A 23,413-nucleotide genomic window follows, 5' to 3' on the forward strand; every position below is an offset into this window, starting at 1 on the left:
CTAACACGTCCTCCAACACACACGTGCACATAAACACACTCGCACACAAACACAGTCCCAGTCGCATACACGCCCTCTCTTACAACCAGTTAAAGCTGGGCCCTAGATTCTCAGAACAGCTCTCAAGCTGTCACTCTATTCATCATCACATTGTCTACTTGATATCAGTCTCAGTTTTGTGATTTTGTGACACCCAAGGGTTTCTGTACTTACCTCAAGGCAGAAAATCAAAATCATGTACAATGGTATTGAACTTTATAAAAGAAAGACAGACAACATGGCACTTCCAAAGAAGAGACTCAAACAGTGACAAGAACAATACCATTCCCCAAAGTCGAGGGCTCCCTGACTTTGGCTCGCCAGCGCCACGACCTGGGAGGAGGCTGCCGGAGGGGGAGGGAGAAAGCTTCACTGACACCGTGGTGCCATCTTGGTGAGGCCCTGCCAGGTCTTTGACGGCCACAGATGAGGCCCATCCATCTGACTGGAACATTATTCCAGACAGACGAGGAATGCCATTAACAAACTATATCAACCATACAAACCTATTTAAATTCCCCAAACTGCCTTTGGAGGTTCTGTACACTCTGCCTTCATGACAAAAACAGACTGGTCTTTAAGAAAGTTGCCAAGGAAACCACTAGATTGGCTTCCTAATGCATTGTGAGCAAAATGAATTAACTGGGGCTCTTGAAATAGGATATATTTTACTGTGATCCTGTCACTCTTCCAACTAATCTCGAGGGCTCAAGGTTTTACAGTGCATCAAGCACACTGCAGAACATTAGGCGTCCAGGTTTCTCCTAAGACCCAGCTGCAGTCTGCCCCCTGCGGTAGGCAGAAGTGATGGGGAACAGGAGGGATGGGACTAGTGGATTCCCAGGGAAAGATCTTCCTTGCTTTGTAATTTCTTAAGACTGCATTCAGTTGAGGGGTGGGAGGGAAGAGAGGAAGAGGAATGGACTGTTTAGGGGAAAGAAGAAGAAGAGAAGAAATGAAATGCGGAACAGAATAAAAGCAAGCAGTGGGTAACAAAATGACCTAGTAAACCCCAGCCACTTGTGGCCACTTTTTAGAGACAAGCTTGTCCACAGTTCTGCTGTCTGTGTCAATACTATTTGCAACCATTACATTAGTATTTCTGAAAGTGAGATTTCCTAGCCAGCCGCATCAGAATCCTTGCAGGTACTTATTAAAATTCAGATTCCCGGCCCTACCCCAGACCTATTGAATCTGAATCTCTGTAGGCACAGCCTGGGAGTCTTCATTATGGCAAGGTTCCTCTTGGACTATTTTGTCACTTGCCATGTCTCTCCTTGTTTTTCTGGAAACTGGTCATCCCCATCACGTTCCACATGGTCCTTGTGACGAGCCATTTTTGGCCTGGCATTTCCCCTGTTTCCTGGCTCCTCGGTCAGATGGCACCGCCTCACCCACACTGGGCTCAGCACAGTTGCTTTCCCAGGCCCTGCCCTCCTGGCTACAGCTGAGTGACCCAGTGGTGGACATTTGGGCCAAGGAGGGACAACCTCTCCTTTCCACATTTGGAAGTAGATGGAACCGCAGTATAAGCCAGAACACTCGGAGACTGTCTGCATTATTCGCACACGTGGGAAGGTACCACAGGAGGAGTGCCGACTGAAGAAGACTCAGAGGGAGAAAGACAAGAGACAGGGAGAAGTCCTGGCCCCAGTTGGTTCTGAGTCATAGTCACTCTCCTGGCTGGATTTAGTGAGTTGCCTGAAAATTCTTATAATAAATTCCTCTTCGGGGTGAGTTTCATTTCTATTCCTTATGTATCTTACAGTGTCCAAAAGAGAGAAAAGAGACAAGTCTGTGTCCACTACGCTACTGTAGTGGCACCACCACTGCCACTACACTTGGTGTTTGGATGATGTGTCTTCAAAGACAGGAAGCCCCTCTACCTGAGAGATGTTGGGCTGGAAGGTGCTGTGCAAAGTCCTTGTTTCCACGTGTTCGGGGACCAGCCCCTGAGTCCTGAGGATGTGAAGGGCAAGACGCTCTTCTGGGGCCCCGAGGTGCTGATGCAGGGTCTTGTTGGCTTCTGGAATGGAAAGCGACATTGAAACAGGGATGGGCTCTGGGAACAGTTCTGCCAGACTGTCTGAGGGGCTTCCAGCACTTCTTCCCAGATTCTGCAACAGGGTCAGGCAGTGCCAGTGCACGAACTTTGACTTTAGAGGAGTCATTGCCAGAAACGGCTCCTGACCAGGGGCCCGGCCCAACCAGGTTCACACCTGACTTGTAGGCTGCCAAGAGCAAAGGGACCAGAATACATCCGAGTGCGTAGGAGCAGCCCTCGTTTACTTTGTGGCAGAGGCTCACAGGCAGACTGTTTCCATGCGCTCGCTCCTCTGGATACAGAGGAAAACAACCACCTCGACACCTGAGCTGAACGAGGGCTGGGCTGTAAGGTGGGAGGGACTAAGTGCATGAAATGCTGCTTAGGAGAGGGCCGCTGACCTGTACAAATGACTGTTTTGAATTTGGGAGAAATAAACTTTCATTGTGTTAAGCCACTAAAATTTGTAAGTTCAATTGTCACAGCAGCTCGTGTCACTTTGGCATTTAAAACATACAGCCCCCAAATTTTCTGACATTTCTCCCATTGAGGAGGGGGCATCTATCTCCTCTCTTTGACCCGGGAGACATAGTTGACCACCAAAGAAAAAGTGCTGCACAACTTCCGAGGCTGGGCATAAAAGGCCACTCAGCTTCTGCCTGGTCCTCCTGGGCGCTCACTCTGGGGGTGCCACTCACCATGAAGGGAGCTCACCCAGAGACTGTCCTACAGAAAAAGCCTGAGGAGGTGCTCTCATCATCTGCCCCAGCTGAGCTCCTGGCCAAGAACAGCACCAACTGCCAGCCACTTGAGCGCGCATCCTGGATACGCAGCTCAGCCGAGCCTTGGGATGACTGTGGCCCCGGCTGACATCTGACGGCAACCGACTCATGAGCAGCTCAAGTGAGAACTGCACGGTTGAGCCCTTTCTGAGTTCCCGACCCACAAAACAAAAAGTTGTTTCCAGTTGCTAAATTTGTTATGTAACAACAGTAAGTGGAACAGTCCTTATGACTGATAAACCTTTTGGGGGTTACTTTTTGATTGTTCTCGGGCACTCTTATCCACGAGGCCATGTTGCTTGCCAGTTTATTCCCAATCCCCTTTGCAAGTTCTCATGTTAACGGGAGCACTGACATTTCTTACACATCTAATTATCCCTGATACTAAGTCTTCTTCAGAAGTAAAGACAAAGTAAGTTCTCACAATGTCAAGAACAAGCAGTTGTAGTTCCGGAAGCACTTTCACTTCCATGTGTCTTTGCTCGGCTGTTTTTATTTTAGGTTTTATCTATTTATTTTTAGAGAGAGGGAGAGGGAAGGAGAAAGAGAGGGAGAGAAATATCAGTATGTGATTGCCTCTCGTGCATCCCCCCACTGGGGACCTGGCCCGCAACCCAGGTATGTGCCCTGACTGGGGATTGAACTGGCAAACTTTTGGTTGGCAGGCCAGCGCTCAACCCACTGAGCCACACCAGCCAGGGAATGCTCAGATTTCTTTGGATATCCCATGAATCCTCAAGGCCAGTCCCACCGCCACCGACTCTGGGAAGCCCTGCTTCCCTACACAACACTGAATTATACCACAGCTCTTATGCTCAATTAAATTAAGCTTACTTCAGTCTTTGTCAGAGTGTGGCTAGATTTTTATGTGTCAGGACAGACTGTTTTATAAATTACTGTTGGGAAACAGCAAGACCCAAAGTTCGGATGTGAGCCAGATGTGAACTTAGCAGATTCTTCGAACCAACTCCGTGCATCCCTGCGCCTTCTCACAGAAGGGCTGGAAGAATGATGGAATAAACTTGGTAAAGAAATTCTTGAGTTACCATCTGAGCACTTTGTATTACATGAAAATTAGTTAATTACTACAACTTTGTGTTCAAAGCTTGAATGGCTATGACCTACAAAGGTCAAGTGAAACATAAGACAGACAAGAAAATGTGTCCACGTTGACACTTGACATGACAGCAAACCCTAGCATAATGGGCTTTTGTTAGACAGTCGTGTGTGGAGTCCCCTGTGGTGTAATTAGGGCCCTGCTCTGCCGGAAACCCTCCCCTAAACAAACCCAGCAACGGAAATGGGTTGTTATCACTTCATAACCAGCTTGCAATCTATGGCAACGTGCTTACCAAAGTCAGCCAAACTGTAGTCTTGTCCTCCGTATCTGATTCTACTTCCATCTTCAGAAAGGATGGGTGTCGAGAAGCCTTTGAATCTGGCTACATTATTAAGCAACTGAGTTGGTCTCAGTTGATCTCGCCAGGTATTTACTCCAGAGCTGTGAATAACATCCCACACCGGGTTAGTTCAGGTTCTTCCTGGATCCAACCACACACACTCATGTACTATCGGCGCCCCCTGTAAGGAGGGGGCCGGGAATGTGCTCTATACTTTGGCTTTGCCTAAAAATCTGTTTCAAAGACCTAAAATCCACAATCCTTTTGGGTTCAGCCAATTAACCCTTTTTCCCCTCTCAACCTCCTCTTCTGTAAGAATGAGTCTGACTGAGACTGCCATCATCATAACAGGCAAACTCAGAAACTAGAAGTTGTGAGCTATATCCCAGTAGATACCGTAGAAAAGCACTCAGCTGAAGAGGGAGATCACGGAATTGATCAGTTGGGGAGGGAGTGTCTGGGAATCCTTGTTTCCAAAGGGCAGGGAATTCCTGCCATCAAACATTGCCTGTTCTCAGTCCCTGGCGTGATGGAGGAGGTTCAAAGAACGGGACGAAGGGGACCAGTGCTCCAAGCACTGCTCCTTAAGCCATCGCCACAGAGAGACGCTCTACTCCAAGGGCCAGTGTTTTACAGACTCCAATGTGAATGGCGCCCCCTGGGGATGGGTGATGACTCGGCCCTGATTCTCCTGAAGAAACAGCAATCCCACCTTGAAAATCAGTAGGTGTCTGACTCAAAGGAGCAGGAAGCCAAGCACAGAGGGAGACAGACAAAGCTTCCTGGATGCTAACGTTAGATGGAGCAAACCAGCTGCATGTGTGGCCAGCGCAACTGCAGCACTGAACTTGTAGTTTTATTTATTCAACGTTAACTTGATTCAGTTATTAGAAAACTTCTAAGTATGTGAGGAACTTGGGTATGTGAATCTAGTTTTTGAACTGTCAATTTTATGATAACCTAAATGCAGATGAGTTCTTTCTTTGTGAAAACTGCTGTCCACACTGAGATGTCTCCAATTTGAGAATAAAACACTGGGTTTGAAGACAATATAAAAAATGTAAGAAGTAAAATACCTCACTGTTAAAAAAGTTACATGTTAAAATGATAATATTTGGGGTATGGCGGAGTAAATAAAACAGTCAAGCATGTAAAAACAAAACTTACACACAGTACTGCTCAGGTATGCCGCAGTGGGACCCAAACCGGGAAAGGAACCGGTTTTCCAGATCAATTATCGTTTCCCCCACTTTTTCATCACGAGTGAAGGTGTCGTAATCATAGACAGAAATTTTCAGGTCTTTTTCTTGAGGTAAGTAGCAGCTCAGTTCGTACATCCTAAAGAAACAAATGCAGGTTAGACTCTGCATGGTCCCACCCAAGTCATCTCTCCCAGACGCTGGGCTCTGCCGAGAAGCCCGGGCAGGGCTGTGCTTGACGCAGAGGAACCTCCTGACTGGGTAACCGGTGCGGGGAGCAGGTGGGGTACTTGGTAAGTAGTACATCTTCCTAATGAGAACAAGAGATTATATACCTGCCTAGGAGAAGATCATGGGCTTTAAGCACCTAAGTTCAAATATGAGCTCTGTTGCTTATTAGCTGTGAGACCCCAGGCCACTTAACCTCTTTGTTCTTAGTTTTCTCATCTGTAAAATGGTGATAATAATACCTACCATGCAAGTCAAGTACAGAAATGTTTAGACAGCATTTGGTGTACATGCATTGCTCAAAACCCATGGTTTATCATAATAATTATTTTTTTAAAAAAGATTTTATGTATTTATTTCTAGACGGAGGGGAAGGGAGGGAGAAAGAGAGGGAGAGAAACATCAATGTGTGAGAGATACATTGACCAGTCAACTGGTCGCCTCCAACCAGGGACCTGGCTCGCAACACAGGCATGTGCCCTGACTGAAAATCAAACCAGCAACCCTTTGGTTCACAGGCCGGCACTCAGTCCACTGAGACACACCAGCCAGGGCATAATAATTATTATTAATTATAATATTATTAACATTACTAACACAAGCCTATCAAGTGGGGCACCCAGGCATCTCTGCCCAGCTGGGAGATTAGTAAGGTGCAGGCACCCTGAGTTACAGCCCCTGACCTGTGCCCCTGCTCTGCTCCCTCCTCTGCCTGAGCAAAGACAACTGCCCCAAGGAGCACCCTGCCTCACCCTGCAGGAGCACGGGGGTGGGGAGAGTGAGAGAGGAATCCACCAGCAGGATGTGATGTGCAGGGTGCCGAGAAGGCTCCCACTCTCCTCCCAGGCCCTCTGATCCACCACTGGTTCTTAAAGCCTTTCCATGGCATCCTTATTAAAATGCAAACACTTCTGAGGTAAAGATAAAAAATCAAGCAGTACTTTCTGTGGTAGGTGAGAAGTGTGGTGCAGGTCTCTGAGGGAGATAAACCCAATGGCATAAGCTCCAGAAGGATGGGTTTGGTTCTGTATTTGCACCATCCACAGAGGTGCGGGTCCCCTGGGAGCTGCCCAATAAATTTTGTTGGCAGAAAACTGAGAAGCCTTTCCCATCCCTCCTTTCTCCTTGGGCCTCCTGCCCTTCTCCTCGTGCTCAGGTGTGTAGACTGGTTCCTGCCCGAAGAGCTGGAAATGTCAATTAATCCGTATGAGCAGAAGGGTGTGTGTCAATGGGCCCCTGGAGAAAAGCTGCCAGGACGTCTCCTGGATAAATCTCAGTGACTTCCCTAGACTGCGGCAGCCGGGCAGGCGCAGTGGGCACACGGGAACAGGTGCTTGAATCCTGACCACACGTGAAGCACCGTGTTCACGCGCGCCCTAACACCACAGTCCCAACACTGGATTCCGAGGGACAGGTACTATGTGCCACTGGATTAAAAGAATCCTTGGGTTCAGTATAAGATTGAGAACCACTTCTTTTGGCATTCCCCTGAGCAAACGAAAGACTCTGAGAGGTCCTACAGTTATCTTTTCCAACCCAAGTTTCTTGGTTTCATGAAGAAACACTTTATTTCTTGGAACACACCAATTAACATCTGTATGGAAGACTGACCTTCCGATGAATGTGAGCTGGTCACGATGTGGTTGGACACACTGAACAATGGCTGAATCCCTGCCCCAGAGTCCTGAGAGTCTTGCTGAGAAGACTCTCAGCCCCTAAGGCTGAGGCCAGGGACCACAGCCGTCCAGGGCTTGCAGAGCTGGCGTTTCCTTGGCGCCCCCTGGCTGAATGGGGAGAAGCCTGCACCCCGCCAGGCAGGGATTGGCTGAATGGAGCCTGACAGCATCACTTCGTCCCTGGGTGGCTCGAAGCAAGACTTTTCCTGCCACTTAATTAAGCTTGTGCTTGGCTCCTTTGAGACGAGCAATTCAGACAGGGCTGCCTTTCTCCCTCAAAAGCTGGCTTTCTCTGCCCCCCCTGTCTCCCTCACATGGAGCCCTCCTTCCTGCCCTGCGTGCCTTTTCCTGTCTAGACCTCAGGGCTGGATCAGCGGGAGAAAAGGAAAACCATCACATTGCTATGCCAGAGGATTACTTCCACTCCCTGGCCCCTGCACGTGGCCTCCGGGTGTGCAGCACAGAGGGTGAGCGCGCATGCGCGCCCGGGAGCTGAGCCAGGGCGAGGTCGCCTGCGCACGTGTGTCACTGGGTGTGAGCAAGGAGACAGTGGTGTGTGTGCACCTGAGAGACTTTGAGTGACAAAGACTTTGTGTGTGCGCGCGCGTGCACGCGCACATGCACACAGGGGAGAGAGAGGATGCAAAGGGCGCAAACCAACAAACATGAGTGGGAAAGAAGAGGCTGGGCGAGAGAATAAAGCCAGAAAATAAACAGGTCGCACGTCAAACAAGACCGAAGTATTCTTCCGCTTGGCAAGGTTCTTGGAAAATAACACTGTTTTCACAACTGTTTTGTACAAGGAATGTTTTTCTGTAAGTGCTGGCTTTGCCGTGAATATGAAACATTACCAAGGGTGTTGGAAAAATCTGGGTCTTGGAGTCAGGGATTTCTGCCTAAATCTCGGCCCCATGACGTACTGGGTCTGTGGGCAGAGCTCTGGGGGTCTGCTTCCCTCTCTTGTAAAGTGCGCCGCTCACCCCTGACGGGCCATGGGGATGACAGTCCCACGGCGGCAGCCACAGAGAGCACAGCAGGGATACCGAGACAACACTGCAGTCAGATGGCCTGGGTTTGAGTCCTGACTCTGCCTCTCACCAGCTGAGCGCTTTAGACCCTGATTTTCTCTGTGCCTTTGTTTCCTCTGTGGTAAAATGGGGCTAAACAGCAACTCAGAGCTGTGAGATTTTTGAGATGTTTTATATGAATGGCTCAGCATAGTGCCTGCAGACAGCAGGAGTTAGCTAATAATAGCTATTATTAAATATGAACACAATTTATAACTGAAAAATGCCAACCCTGTGTAGAGATCCCTTGGATTTGCCTTACCCTTGAGAAGGTTCTGATGAGACCTCCAGACAGCCCAGAAATGAGTCTAAAGTGGCAACGATGAAGAAAATAATGCTCTTTCAAGAATCTTTGGGAACAGAAGACAGAGAGGGGGCAGGACAGTTGGACCCCGTCACTTTCTGCCCCTCCTTCGTCTGATGTGGGTCAGTAACACAGGGGTGGGCAAAAATAGGTTCACAGTTGTAATACAAATAAGTGATACAAAGATTAAGAAATTATAACACAAAAATTAACTCTGCATAAGCCTCCTTTTGCCCACCCCCGTATACTCACTGCATCACAATGGTGGAATTCACATGCCCTGGAAACCGGGGCCCAAACTGGATTCGGGGAGGGAGAACCACATTGTCACTACAGGTAAGGCACCTGTTACCCGACTCTCCCTCCCTGTCTGGAACCCAAAGGTATCGGACACCTGAGCCTTGTGCCTGCCCCCTCATCACCACCCATGCCCCCAGGACCTAGAGCAAATCTCTCTCAGAGGAGCTCCTCTCATGGCTTGCTTTATTTTCTTCCTGGCACTTTTCACTCCTGTGGAATTCTTCCACTTGCACATTTGCACATTTATTATCTGCCCTAATGACTAGAATATTTGTCTAGTTCACGGTCATAGTTTCAGAGCCTAGACCAGAGCTCAGCACATATCACATTCTTAACACATATGCCACGAAGAAATGAATTGTGTGCTGAAAGCCGGTGAGAAAAATATGTCTTACCTGCCAAAAACCGGGTTGAGAGTGTTAGGTATGTAGTGGTCTCGATCCTCGATCACTTTTTTGCCCAGTGTTATTTTTATGTAAGGGTCACACTGTGGGGACAAAACAGATGGCATGTTGTGTCACTGGGAGGGGCAAGTTTCAGTCACTTTCTGGGACAGGCTCAGGTGTGCCTCTGCAGCCACTCCCGAACTGCGACAAGGTGGCGGCCGTGGCACCCGCAAGCCTCAGACAAGGTCTGAGCAACGTTTCCACTTCGGTGGCACACAGCCAGCACGCCTTTGCAAAACAGCGTGGGGGAGGGTCATTGGCAGGGAGGGGTGACGTGCAAATCTCCTCCAAGGTCACATCTGTAAAATGAGAAGGATGACCCAGAGGATCCAAGCCCCTTCAAACTCTTAGAGAAATGCCCGTTGGGACAATCCTCTCCTGAATACATTGTTTTGATAAAGTATCTTTCCCGCAATGAGATAGCAGATGCCCCAAAAGAAAGCACACGACAATTACTGCGGTTCATGACTGTAATTAGTTTGCTACTGGAGAAGGCCCCACACCCAAACTCTTACCAGGCCATTGTTGTCCTGGGGCTGGAGATCTAAGCCTCGCACAATGTAAATCCTAACCGTGCATTCCTGTGGGACGCTGTCAGGTAATTCCCGAAACTGCCTGGGAGGGGCTGGCACGCTGGGGTCATCCGGCAGGGGGTAGATTCTAAAGGAGCCCTAGAAAAGAGACGCACAGATGTACTCACAGGGCCCTGGGCCACCCGGGCAGAGGGCTCTGGGCAGGGCCCTCCTCCCCTGGGACACCCCAGGACAGCCCCGAGGGTTGTGCAATTGGGTGAGGATGGGCTGCCTTTTGTGAAAAAGACAACATGTATTTGTACTTTGCATACTTCCAGTAGGGAAAGTGAAATAACGATAATGTAATTATTTAACAGATTGGGGGGGGGGGCGGGGGGGGGGGAAGGGCAGGGCAGGAGCAGGATGACCAGGCAAAAGGTGGAGGTGGCTTAGACCAGTATGATGGCAAGGAAGGTGGTAAGAAATGAAATTCTGCACATATTTGGAAGGTGGGAATAAAGGGATTATTTTTAAAATCCCATAAAGTACTAGGCTGATTTTCCTTTTCTTCTGTAACTCCATTAGCAGCCCCCACTCCAAGGCAAACTCCTGTTCATCCTCAGGTCCCAACTGAAAGGTGTCTCCTCTTCCAAGAAACCTCCCTGACTGCCCTGCGCTAGGTGTGTCTCCCGCATGCTCTCGCCTAACCCTGCACTCACCCCTGTCTCCGCACTGACCTCTGAGTGCTGATGGTCTATTTACTGTCTATACTCTTCACTGGCCTGTGAGTTTCCTGAGGTGAGAATTATGTCTTTTCATCCTCGATCTCCAGGACCTCACGCAGGGCTGGGTATGTAGCTGGGGCACAGAGAATGTTTTTGGAATGAGTGCGCCACCAGGCCCACTTGAGAGGCCACATATTTTATCCTGAAACCAGCTCAAGTAGCAGAGAAACACTAAAGTTGGATTCCAGGCATGCTGGTGTTAGTTCCAGCTCCACTCAGCAAAGCAGCGTGAAGTGAGCACCTAATATGTACCACACACTGGGAACCCGAACATAAACTCAAGGAGCCCAGTCTGGCACAGAGACATTTCGTAGGCTTGACTCCCATGCCATCTTTGACAGCTTGGTGGGAGGTTGTGAGGAGGACTTGGAGACCTCCTGCAGGATTTAATGCTCCGATAGGTTAGTGGTGTCGGCTATTGGAAAGGAATGGGGAGCAACGGCACAGCTGCCTTGGATTTGCCAGCAATGGTTGGAGGGAGGAGCCCACGTGAAAGCAGAAACTTAGAGGGTGAAAGATGCTTTCACAGGGGCGGGAACCCAGACCTGTGGGAGCCTGGAGCAGGAGTGAATCACTGCCTGGAGCAGTCAGGGAACACTTCACAAAGAATGTGACATTTGAGCTGGCTTAAGAGAATGAATAGGAGTTTGTCAGACCACAAAGAAGGAAGGAAGGGCATCCAGAGAAGGAAGAAGAGTCTGTCCTAAGTCTCGATTGTGAGAAGCAAGGTGTGTCTGGGGCTTGGGAGAGGCCCTCCTGAGCTGGAGGGTGCGGTGGCAGGGGAGACAAGTAGCTAAATAGCTTGTGAAACACGCCTTAGGAATGAGTAGATCTGGTAGGAAACCAAAAGATGACTTTAAGCAGACAAGAAACATGATCAGACTTGGTCACATGGGGGAATGGACTGGAGTGGGACGAGAAAGGGGGCAAGGACAATCAGTTGGGATGTTGCCACATTGGTCCTGCTGAAAGCCCGGGAAGGCAGTGGGCCTGGGGAGGGGGCACTAGAGAGGCTGAGTCTAGGATCAGGGCTGTTTGGCATGAGCAGGGAGGAAGAAAGGGGCCGAGAATGGCTTTGAGTGTTCTTCCCCGGACCCCACTGCCCTTTTCCTGGGTAGCACCTCCCAGCATCTTTCAGATGTCAGCAGACATGACCCTGCCCTGCAGGTTGGCTGTCCTGCAGCCTAGGCCTGTAAAGAAAATAAAGGTGGATTTTAAGTAGGACAAACAAACACACATTTTACTCACCTTAAACTCTCCTACCACAGAAGGGTCTTCATTCTCCTCTGATTTGCCCCGATACAGCTTGAAGGTATCTGAGAAGTCCGTCAGGCCCTCGAATTCTGCTACGTTCTCCAGTTCACAATTATATATCTGAAAACCATCAACAGGTCCTTAATGTCTCATTAAAATACAGCTGGAGTCTAAAAATTGAAAAAGACCGATAATACCAAAAGGGCATGAGGATGTGGACGGAGCCATTGGGATTCTCATCTTCCTGGCAGGAGTGTGGAAAGACACAACCACCTGGGGAAAACGTCTACTGGGTGTTTACTCTGAGATGCAGAAACCGCAATCCTGCGTCAGTGTCCACGAGAAATGAAAACAAGCCCACGTGGGACAGGCACGTCCACAGCAGCTCCGTCGGCAGCAGAATGGACAACTGTGGCACATCCACACAAGGGCAAAAGGGGGAAATCGCTGTACTGCAACAATAGGATGGACCCAAAGCTACGGTGTTGGGCCAGAAGAAGCCGCACGCACACAGAGTATGTATTGTATGCATCCATTCATATGAAGTGTAAAAACAGGAAAACTAATCTGTGGTGATGAATTCAGACCTGTTGTCACTGGGAGGGACGAAATGTTGTGGGGAATTGACAGGAAAGGGGTATCAAGGAGTTTTCCATGGTGAGCAAAATGTTCTTTGACCTGTTTTGGTGGTGGTTTACATAAGAAGAGTATACAACGATCAAAACTGATTGAATGGATTACTTCATGTATGGAAATTACATCTCAATAAAAAACTGGAAGAGGAGGAGGGTGAGGGGAAAGGATCAGAAGGAGTGAAGAAAGAAGGGAAGGAGAAAGGAAAGAGGGAAAGAGGGAGGCTGGACTATGGGGGCAGATCCACCAGACCAGTTTGATCATTTTTCTCAATTAGTGGTTCTTTACATGCTGGTGTTTCTTTTTGTTTTTTTCTTTTCTTTCATATTTTTTTTATTGTTCAATTATAGTTTTCCCCTTTTCCCTCCCATTACTCTCTCCTGTCCTACCCACCCCCTACATGCTGGTGTTTCTTAAGCTGCATTGAAATGTTATGGCAATAACATGAAAGGATGTGGGTTTCTCCACTTTGATGGGGAAATACATTTCGGCTAGCTATTTCTCATTTTAGAGTATTTTTTCTCCTTTGCTTTGTTCTGGAAACTTTAGCATTTGCTTCTACTTCAGTGTAATAGAGTCTGAAAAACTGAATGAAGAATTGGAAAACCAAAAACATTAACAGAAAAATTGTAGTCAGACCTGCCTAGCTCAAGAGCTTGTCTTCCTCCTGGACATACGTGCCCCTCCATGGCTATGACTGTATGCTGCATACGTGTAATTGAATCAGTGTATTAGCTAGTGAAACACATGACTATTTGGAGGACTGAATGAAGCATGTTGACATTTCATGCTGTTCTGCAAGAGCGCTGTGACTTTTAGATCACCCTGAGTCAAAATGGACAATTGTGGACCCAACTACTGTGGTGCCAATCCATTCCCAACCCTCTGCCAGATGCCCCAAAGTGGCAGTCATGTAAACATACATCAACCACTGTCTTCAAGTCCCTGGAATCCTGGTAAAGCCAAAAACCATTGCAAGAGGACTCAACAACAGGCCCAAGGTGCTCCTGGCCCCTCCCCCATACAGCATCCACCATTGGACCTTCCAGTCTTCTGCTCAGCTCTGCCTGTGGTCAGTTTTAGTGATGTTGTTCCCCACCCACAGCAGCACTGACCCAGGTACCTTGAGCTTGGAATAGCCTTTCTGAATATATTGTCCACATTTTTCAAGTTCCCCTGTGGAAGCATAAAATTTACTCCACCAGTCAACAACTTCTTCCTCCTAAAGAAAGACACGTCAAGATGGAAAAACCTTTAGTGATGACCTAGATTTCAAATCAATGCAGGAAAACCCCTGTGTAATAGGTAAGAGGAATAGGTACTTCAGAACCCAAAACAGGCAAGATTCTATGACTTGTTTATATGCACAATGGATAAAACATTCACAATTCTACCCAGAAGCTGGAGGTGAAATGACACTTGGCCAATAGAATGTGTTTATCACTTGCAAAGCTCTTTCTCCTAATGACCTTATTTGGTTTCCAAAACAAGCCTCTTATCCATTATAGCTGTAGGTATTAAAACCCACATATAATTTTCTTGCACCCTATAGCCACAATCAATGCATTTGTCTGTTTTTACTTGTTTATCCTCTTGACTTCATAGTTACACATACAGATAAGAGTTTAAAGTAAAGCCTCCAATATACATTTTCTACTATTTCATTTCCTTAGCCCTTTTAGCTGCCGATGCCTTGTAAAACAAAGCTCACTAAGCGAAGAGTGGAAAACACTGGTCCTAATTCAAGTTCCATCCTTCACATTATAAGCCATATGCTTATATCATAAGCCACCCCCACCTGAGCAAGTCGTTTAATGTCTGTGAGCATCACTTTCTTCACCCACAGAATGGGGTAATAACACTACCTGTCTCCATCTACCTCAGAGGCTTGTGTTGGAAATCGAATAAGATCATTAGGAGAAAGAGCTTTGCAAGTGGTAAAATGTGAAACAAAAGTAGGAAGGTGTTATGGTTCATTTAGACCAATGGCTCCCAGCTTATTCTGGGAGATTCGGATTCAATCAGCTTGGGGTGAGACCTGGGCGCTCAGTATGCTTTCCTAAGTCCCCAGGCGATTCCAGTGTGCAGCCAGTGTGGAGAACCTCCGATTTAGCTGGGTGGTTCTTAATTGCGCAGAAGAGACAGTATATCAGAGTCACTTGTGGAACGTTTTCAAACGACCAAAGGCTATAGTCTGTAGAAGGCTGCTATAATTTCCACTCAGATTTATAACAAGAACAGATCCTCATCAGGCCCACCAATTGCTTATTTTAATCCACGTGGGAAAGAGTGATGATGCCAAAAATACAGTGTCACCTGCAATACAGTTTCCTGTTCAGTCTGGGGTGCTGGGGGAGGAAGAAGGAACACTAAAGAAAGCTATTTCTTATCTGTGCACAGTATGTCTTTGTGTACACACACATGCCCATAGTTACTTCCCCTTTATGGGTCAGTAACCTGACCCTGGATTTTCAAAAACTGCCTGTATATATCAGCTATAAGCAGAAAATATATGAATCTTAAATCTAGCAAAATGTGCACAACAGTTACCTTTTCTGTCAGCTGCTCATCGCACGTGTGGGCAGAAAGAGGACAAACCACGTAACAGGTCACACAGTGTGGAGACCCCGCAAGCATTAGGGTTAGAGAGAAAGGGAGAGAGAGATTATTTCTCATGCATGCTTATGTTATCGACATTTTGGTGGATCATTTAAATTATTCAATTCAAAATCATCTCATAATTAAACAGACCTTAATGGTTTCTTCTCTGAAAATGTGCAGAAGGGTTACAAATAGAGTTACAATGAAAGGCTCAGAGGGAGCCACCCACATGCTGTTGTTTTCAGTGGAATTAGAGGGTCTCCCTGTGGCCAGCAGTTGTCACACAGGTGGGGCCCTGCAGCTGCTCATCTCCCTGTCCCAAGCCTCTCAATCCATTCAGCCCCTGAAGTATATTCCCAATGTGGCCTAATTCGTATCCTTTCAAAAACTCCTGTCACAAGGTGTGCATGTCCAGCAGTTCCGCAATATCGTTCTGTAGGTACCGTTTCTTGGTTTCTTCCCATGCCTATGCTATAGCAACAAATAAAGATCCATCCATCAAAACTGCTCTAAGATGTCAAGTTTCTCATTGGCCAGATCCTTCCATTTGAGTTTCTGCATGGAGCACCCAACCCTGATCTCAGAGCACATTCAGGAGGTGAGGGAGTGGGGAGCTGGGACGCTGGGGCTTGAGTTTACACTTGGCACCTGCTGGAATATTAGCTAAGCTCACCCTTGGGGGCAGTTTGAAGGACTGCTATGCAGACCCCCTCTCTGAAATCCTAACTTCAAGTTCTTTTCTTTCTTTCTTTCTTTCTTTCTTTCTTTCTTTCTTTCTTTCTTTCTTTCTTTCTTTCTTTCTTTTTCTTTCTCTCTTTCTTTCTTTTTCTTTCTCTCTCTCTCTCTCTCTCTCTCTCTCTCTCTCTCTTTCTTTCTTAGAGGGAGGGAGAGAAGGAGAGAAACATCAATGTGTGGTTGCCTCTCGTGCACCCACTACTGGGGACCTGGCCTGCAACCCAGACATATGCCCTAGACTGGGAATCAAACCGGCAGTCCTTTGGTTCACAGGCTAGCACTCAACCCACTGAGCCACACCAGCCAGGGCTCAAGTTCATTTCTAATATGAGGAGAGAACAATCCCTCACAAGGGACACTCCCTTCAGGTGCTGCGTGGGACGGCCACGGAGCTTCTTCTAAGTGCTCCTCATCATTTTCCAGACTGACTTGTATTCAGCACACAGACTTGCCAAGAGAGGCAGAGAGGCAGGCAGATAGATGTGACACTTCTTTCTATTAGATTCATACCAAAGCGGGATTAAAGGTTAGATTGTCACAGCCAAATGGAGATTTTGGAGAGAGGGACTTTATGCCAAAAGTGCTTTCACTTTCTGAACAGTTCCCGCATTCAGATTTTTAGAGTCTGTTTATTCATATCTATTTTCAGCTATTCAAAACCATTTCAAAGAAGAGTACAGTTCATAATTGAAAAATCATTCTTCAAAACAAACTGCTGGTTTTGAAATTTAGGATTAACATGGGAGAATTCATTCCTGCCACTTGCTCCTCGGTTCGTACAGAAATGTAATGGAAGCAAATAACTTGCTTTATCATATCCGAATGGCATGGAATATTCCCACTTTTGGCTTAAAACAATCACATTTGTTTAAAGATCACCTTTCACTCCAAAATCTACTAATAGAAAGAATCCAAAAGGAGAATTCAAGTCTTTAGACCGAGGTCCCCACAGCCCCAGGCAGCCACATGCATTTTCTTATCATACATACATGCACTGTCGCTGGAGAAACCATTTTGCCGAGTGCTGTTGACATACTGCTTAAGCACTGGAATTGGAAGGCAGGTGTTGAAATGGCCATGTAGGAATGTCCATGCTATCTGGCCAGCATGTATAGTTGGCCCCAGATACTTAATTTTCACTTTTCCTGTGATGGCGCTGAGCCCCTTCGTTAGGAGCTCCCACAGTCGTCACAGGGTGTGGGTTTCTGTGGGGCAAGACTGTCACCCAAAGCCACAGCCTCCAGCTCCCATCAGCAGCAATTCCATCTTTTGAGCCATCCCCTCAATTTACCCATATAGAAGGCCTGCACTGAGTTAGCGGTAGTTGATGCACATTACACACACATCACATATACATGTAACTCATGCGTGCCATACATGCATGTCTATGACATGTATGCATGTGTAAGGTTACATGGGCATGTCATATAGGACATCAGCAAGCTCATTATTGGCTCTTCCAAAGTGCAACTTGACTCATTTGACTTTGCACACATACGCGCTTTCTTGTTTCCCTTATGAAGGGGTAGAGACAATTTTTTTAGAGGAGATTCCAATCAGTCTTTTTTATCAACACAGTGCACCTCCACTAGGTGTTAGGAAAGCAAGCTGGTCAAAGTCATTTATAATACAGTGGGATACTACCTACTGATGACTGCTACTATCACCCCAAAGCCAGCTAAATTGCCACTGAAAATCCATGATGGAAACTGAACTTTCATAATGTCTTGCTACAGTAACCTAGTTACCTGTTAACTATTTTAAAGAAATGAATGAGAACAGTGGCACAATTGGCTTTATTCTTCTTCCTGACTGCCCCTCTCCCAATACGTAGGGCTACTGACTACACAGCAGGCACAAATGGGAACTGATTGACAATGGGAAGTAAAAAACTTGCAGGCAGATTATAGAGCAGGATCTTAAACTGCCTTTTTCTAGAGTATTGTAAAAATGTACATAAAGGATCTTAAGTGTATTATATTTAACTTATCTCTATGCTAAGACTGTTGTATTGGGGATATCTGGGGTCATTTACAAGTGAACACAATAGTTTTGCAAATTTGATGTTGTCATTTGTGACCGTGGAGGAATCTCAGGGAATAGAATCCAGCACACTGCTACACAGTGCTGGCTGTGGAGACCACATCTAACGCAGTATGATTGTTGGTGAGTTTAATGCAGTGGGAAGGAAGTCGACCTTTTTTTTAAGGCACTGTTTATGGACATAACACATTAAAATGCAATCATGTGCATTTTTTGGCCAGTTTGCACATTAAAACATGCTGTGAAAGTCCACCACAAATGCCAACAGAAACAGAGAGATATTTGATGTTTTCTTTTTTCTGGGCTGAAACCCCCCTCCCCTTTCCTTCTTGTGCAATTGGCTGGAATGGTATAAAAATAGGGTCTGGAGTGAGCATTTCCACCAATTTCTTGACTTCAAAACCACAGTGAATATAAAAATCAGGGCTATCCCATACACTGATAAATAGGGTCATTAAAAAGCCATGACCCATCTGCTTCATGCATCCACCTTCTGAATGTTGTCATGCTATTAATCTGCCCTTGAAATGTCTTTCTCCAGCAACTGATGTCACTCCGACTGCCCACACCAACAGTTCTCAGGCCTGCCTGCAAATTAGAATCACTTGGTGAGATTTTAAACTTATACTGATGTCTAGGTTCTTCTTGGAGGGTAGACTCTGGGCTTGGGGATTATTTTAAGTATCCTGAGTGACTGAGGGTAGAGAACATTAGTCTACATAGCATCATCATAACTTTTGATGAGTGCAAGATTCAGATTCTTTACCTTGGAAAGTTGGTTTGATTATTATTATTTTAATTTTAATTGCATTGAAAGGTTGTTTGACTAAATTCACCTGAATGCTTAGATATCTGCAAAATAAAATTGACATTATTCAATGATCAGTTCTGAAGCCTACCTTCGAAGCCAGCAATGGTTTGGTGTCTTCTATTTCAATAATGATGTCCCGGCCGGGTGGGGTAGACATAAAGGAGGCTGCAAGACAATTTCATAATCTAAGTGCTACAAAAATACAGTGGCGAATGTTCTACTCCAAGTTCAACAGGCACCGAGTGGATGGTAGAGTCTACTCCTGGATAAGACTACTGAATGGAGAGGACCACACACAATTATTTATTATTATTATAAAAAATAACCCAACAATTCATCACTTTCCCCAAAATATAATGAGATTTTAGACATTTTCAGGGGACTGTATGGCTCATTTTTCTTTTGCCCTGGACACTTAGCCCAGTGCCTATACACAGGAAATGCTCCAAAAAGAATTATGTCCATACATGTCTTTAGAGGATGCAGAAGTAGGGAATGGTGGTTGGGGAAAATCTACGTCTAAAGGAGCCTCCTTCTCATGGACCCTGTTCTCGGGCACAGAAAAACAAAGCAGGGTGAACAGCTGAGCATTTTGGTGGCTCATTCAGCCCTGGCTGTCATAGTGTATGCAGAGGGAAAAGGCACATGCCCTGACTTTATGTAATTTCCAGAGTATTTTGGGGTTAGAGCAAGGGCTCAGGAGCAGCACCCAGCTCAAGAGGTTTGGTTCAGGTAAAGGGGTGCCAAGGCCTTGGCCTAGAGCAAGGGTGAGGGTAGGAGGTATGTTCACCCTTCACGGAAGAAGCATTAAGCAGTTAGAAGTTCAACAGGAGGCCAGACACAGACAGAACGAACTCTGCCAAGCCAAAAGAACTTTCTGTATAACCCACCTGGCAACTGACAGAGAGCACATAAAGGCATGTAGGGGAGACACATTTTCTAGGTAAGTACCATGCACCAGGCGGTGGGCTAAGCTCTTTACAAACATGATCTCATTTGACCCCTCAATAATACTGTAAAATATGTACCATTACCCCCATTACAAAGATGAAAAAACAGAGGCTAAGAGAAAGCAAGCCACTTGCTTCAGGTTAAACAATCAGTGGTACATAGAAACACGTAACCTCGGTCTGTCTGAACCATAGCTTGTGTTTTATCCATCATATCAGAGCCCTGAGCAGAGCAAACATTCAATAAATGTCAGGAAAAGGACCAAGGTGACACTGGGGCAGCAGGGCAGGCTGACATTCACTGAGCATCTGTGATACACCAGTTGCTGTGCGAGGTCATTGTGTGTCCATGGGACACCCCAGATCTACCAGCAGTCTCTGCACTGCCGAGATAGCCCCCCACAACCCTGGATGGCTGCAACAACACAGAACACGTGAGCCAGATGGGCAGGCATGTGGGAACACAACTGTAGGCAAATTCCTTCTTAAACTATCAGTTCTCCACATTACCATCCTCCAGTAAACAAAGCCTTAGGGGCAGGAGGAAAAAGTTATCCCATGTGCTTCCAACATGAAGCCAACCAGGTACTTCCTCAACTCTTAACCTGGCATTATTGGTTTTAAGAAAGTACCAGATTGATGTAAAATAATAGATTCCAGTCTTGGGCACGTTATGTTCCTCATGCTCCTTAAGGATTATTCTCTGTGGGGCGTCTCCAAAGCCCTTACCACACTTCATAGCAATTACACAGAATCAGTAAATGGGAGACCTCTGCCTCGAGCCCAGCCTATGCCCGAGCAACGCACACAAACGGGCCCACAAGGGTGGCTCGGGCCCGAGAGAGTGCGCAGCACCTGTACCTTCCTAGCAATTTCTCGTGTTTGCATCAGAGAACTTTCTCTCATGAGAACACTCAGAGAAACGCAGGAAAATGGTTTCTCTCCATTTAGTAGCCTCAGATAAAACAATGCTTGCAGTTACATTAATCCTTGCGGTTATAAAAATGTTGCTATTTTAGGCCCCATCAATTCAGCACAAGATGCTTTGTCTGGGAAATTTATGGATAAACACATGTAGGGTTTTCGCTCAAGTGTGACTGTGGATTTTATTTTCTCTTTCACTCTGAATCAGGGATACAGGATGCTCAGGCCCACATAGCAAATGAGTTTCAGAGGCTCTGTAATATCTACACCAAAAGATTAAATAGAATTGGTTAGCAGCACAGCTGCTTAAACAAAAGACATCTGCTTCCAATGATGCTGCCAATGATCAGCTAAGTGACTGCCAGTTCTCCATGGGGTCTGATCCCTGGGATCTTGTTCACTGGTACAACCCATTCCCCAGCCCAGTACAGTCCCTGGCACATCGTAAGGTGAGAACAAGTCGTTATTGAAAGGACAATAGCAAAACACTATTCATTGACTATTTGTCACGGAACTCTAAGGTAAGTACCATGCCTGCTCCATCGTTTCTTTACTAATTATGTGACCTAAGGTGAGTCACATAGACTCAGTAGGGGTTATTTTTTCCTGATAGATAACAATGAAATAGTATCTTTCAAATTACATCTCAACAATGCTGTGATGCATTGATGAGATAGAACAACAGCTTGAAAGCAATTTAAAATACCCCCCCACACACTCAGTGCCCACATGGGGGATGGAGAGGGCCCTGTATTTCCTCATCAAAATAGCAATCACACTAGATTGCAAGCCCCCATTTCCTTGTCTGCCTTCCCTGCTGGACTATATAAAATGTTCATGAAGCACTTCTACTTCCAGAAAAGAAGCTCTCAGGGTGCCTCAAAAGGTAATAGCTCGAGCATTGGGTCCCCCCAAGGCAAGGCCAGGATTCTTGTCCAGCTCTGCCACTTACTAACTGTACTACTTCGGGGAAGTTTCAGACCTCGCTCAAACTCAGACAGTGAATACTTACCTGAGAAGGTTTGTAAAGATGAAGTCAGATCGTGCGTGAAAAGTGCCCAATTGTTACTTATAGACTTTACTTACCTTTGAGCTGTGGCACAATATCCTCCTTTCCTGCATACGGGTCGCAGCGAAAGCGGTCCAGGTGGTCGATGGTGCACTGGCCCACGACGGGCTTCCGTCCGAACTGCCTGTGGTCGATGACCTTGATCACCAGTGGAGGCATGTACAATTCCTCTTTGGGCAAGAACTGGGGGTCACAGAGGTAAACGTCACTTCTCTGTACAAGACCTAACAAGAACAGCTTTGCCAATAAACACCTCCTAAAGGACCAGCCCAGGATCTTTTTGCCCATTTGGCGCAGCGCAGGGGGACTCACAGTCGAGGAGTTCAGAAAGTTACCTGCTACGCACACGGCAACTGCTAAAAGGCATGAGCCGTGAGCCAGGCCACCTGGGACGGACTGCTGGCTCTGTCACCGGGAGCTGCGTGACCTCAGGGAACTTTCTATGCCCCAATTACCTCCTCAATAACAGCAGGGTTGTTGAATTAATACATGTGAAGTGCTTAAAATAGTACCTTCCTACCTGGCTGAGCTCTGGGACAGAATGCAGAATTAGCATTTGGGTGGAATTTAGAAATGATCACACGAAAACCCCACCTTCAAGGGAAATGACTGTGGCTTGGGAGTCTGTTAGCCCTGGAAGTTCAGCGCCAAAACGGGATGCTTGGTTTTCCTCCTCCCTTCTTGGCTCACCCACGTGGAATCGGGTGGACTTGGTGACAGTGGCTAATGGGGAATCATGGACTGTTCTCAGGTGAATTTCCGCCTCTGGCCTGCCACAGGAATAGAAGCAGCTGGGGTCAACTGCATGGTTTTCCTCACCTTTGCTGACCAAGGCTAGATTCCAGACTAGAACTTGGGGCTGGGGGAGGGGCTGAGGAGTGGGCACAGACGGGTGGAGCGGCCTGGCAGAGGCCACTCTGGGATTCTGGTTCAGAGAATCCAGGGGGTTCTCCATCTACACTGTTATAGGGGAAGAACGTGGCTTTGGAGTTGGAAAGACCTACGTCCCAACTCCGGCTGCCCACTTGCTAGCCGTATAAATCACCTAACCTCTCAGTTTTCCCCAAAGAGAGTGTAAGAGGAGTGAAAATGCTGCTCCACAGGGTTAGAGTGAAGACTGCAGGGAGTATGAAGGCAGCTAGCACGGAGCTGTAGCTGCTGCTGTTAGTTTTGACACTCACTACAGGGCCTGGATGAGACAGCTCCCCTCTCTTGGCCCCAGTCTCCTCATCTGTGAAAGGAGAACTTAATCCACAGGACCCCAGAGTTCAAGAGCCGGTGTGTGGGAGGCACCACAGGACTGGGCTGGGAAAAGGAACAAGAAGGTTCTGGACCTTCTACCCATCAAACTGAAAATGTACCTTTATTTTTATCTCTTTTTAATAGTAGAATAAAATGGAAAGATTCTTTTTAAAAAGTTAAGGACTGTGGAAAGAGTGGATAACCTCTTCTTCCAAAGTGTGCTGGGGTCTATGATGGAGGACGGAGGACGGGGGAGATGCTGTCACATTTCTAATAACTGAGGGGTAACTTCAACGCAACTAAGGAGATGCCATCGCAGGGGCCCCTGGAGGCGGGGCCCCTGGAGGCGGGGCCCAGTCACCACAGGCT

At 46.9% G+C, this 23,413-nt stretch overlaps 1 protein-coding gene across 4 annotated transcripts in view; it reads right to left on the reverse strand.

Annotated features, from left to right (window-relative positions):
• The window catches only part of MYOF (myoferlin), a 148,379-nt gene that overhangs the window by 13,663 nt on the left and 111,303 nt on the right, over nucleotides 1-23,413 (reverse strand). For 2 of the 4 annotated variants that reach the window (XM_045853995.1, XM_045853994.1), the window contains 11 exons: nucleotides 21,820-21,985; nucleotides 18,948-19,024; nucleotides 16,995-17,051; nucleotides 15,220-15,231; nucleotides 13,793-13,891; nucleotides 12,031-12,156; nucleotides 10,001-10,156; nucleotides 9,435-9,526; nucleotides 5,433-5,603; nucleotides 4,218-4,366; nucleotides 1,926-2,065 (listed from right to left, as the gene is read on the reverse strand). In XM_045853995.1, coding sequence (XP_045709951.1) covers nucleotides 1,926-2,065; nucleotides 4,218-4,366; nucleotides 5,433-5,603; nucleotides 9,435-9,526; nucleotides 10,001-10,156; nucleotides 12,031-12,156; nucleotides 13,793-13,891; nucleotides 15,220-15,231; nucleotides 16,995-17,051; nucleotides 18,948-19,024; nucleotides 21,820-21,985 — 1,245 coding nt within the window. The remainder of the gene's footprint in view (nucleotides 1-1,925; nucleotides 2,066-4,217; nucleotides 4,367-5,432; nucleotides 5,604-9,434; nucleotides 9,527-10,000; nucleotides 10,157-12,030; nucleotides 12,157-13,792; nucleotides 13,892-15,219; nucleotides 15,232-16,994; nucleotides 17,052-18,947; nucleotides 19,025-21,819; nucleotides 21,986-23,413) is intronic. The other 2 variants (XM_045853997.1, XM_045853996.1) reach the window with 1 other exon arrangement.

This window comes from Phyllostomus hastatus, unplaced genomic scaffold (genome assembly GCF_019186645.2).
Source record: "Phyllostomus hastatus isolate PE091 unplaced genomic scaffold, TTU_PhHast_1.1 phas_scaffold_1066, whole genome shotgun sequence".
Taxonomy (NCBI): domain Eukaryota; kingdom Metazoa; phylum Chordata; class Mammalia; order Chiroptera; family Phyllostomidae; genus Phyllostomus; species Phyllostomus hastatus.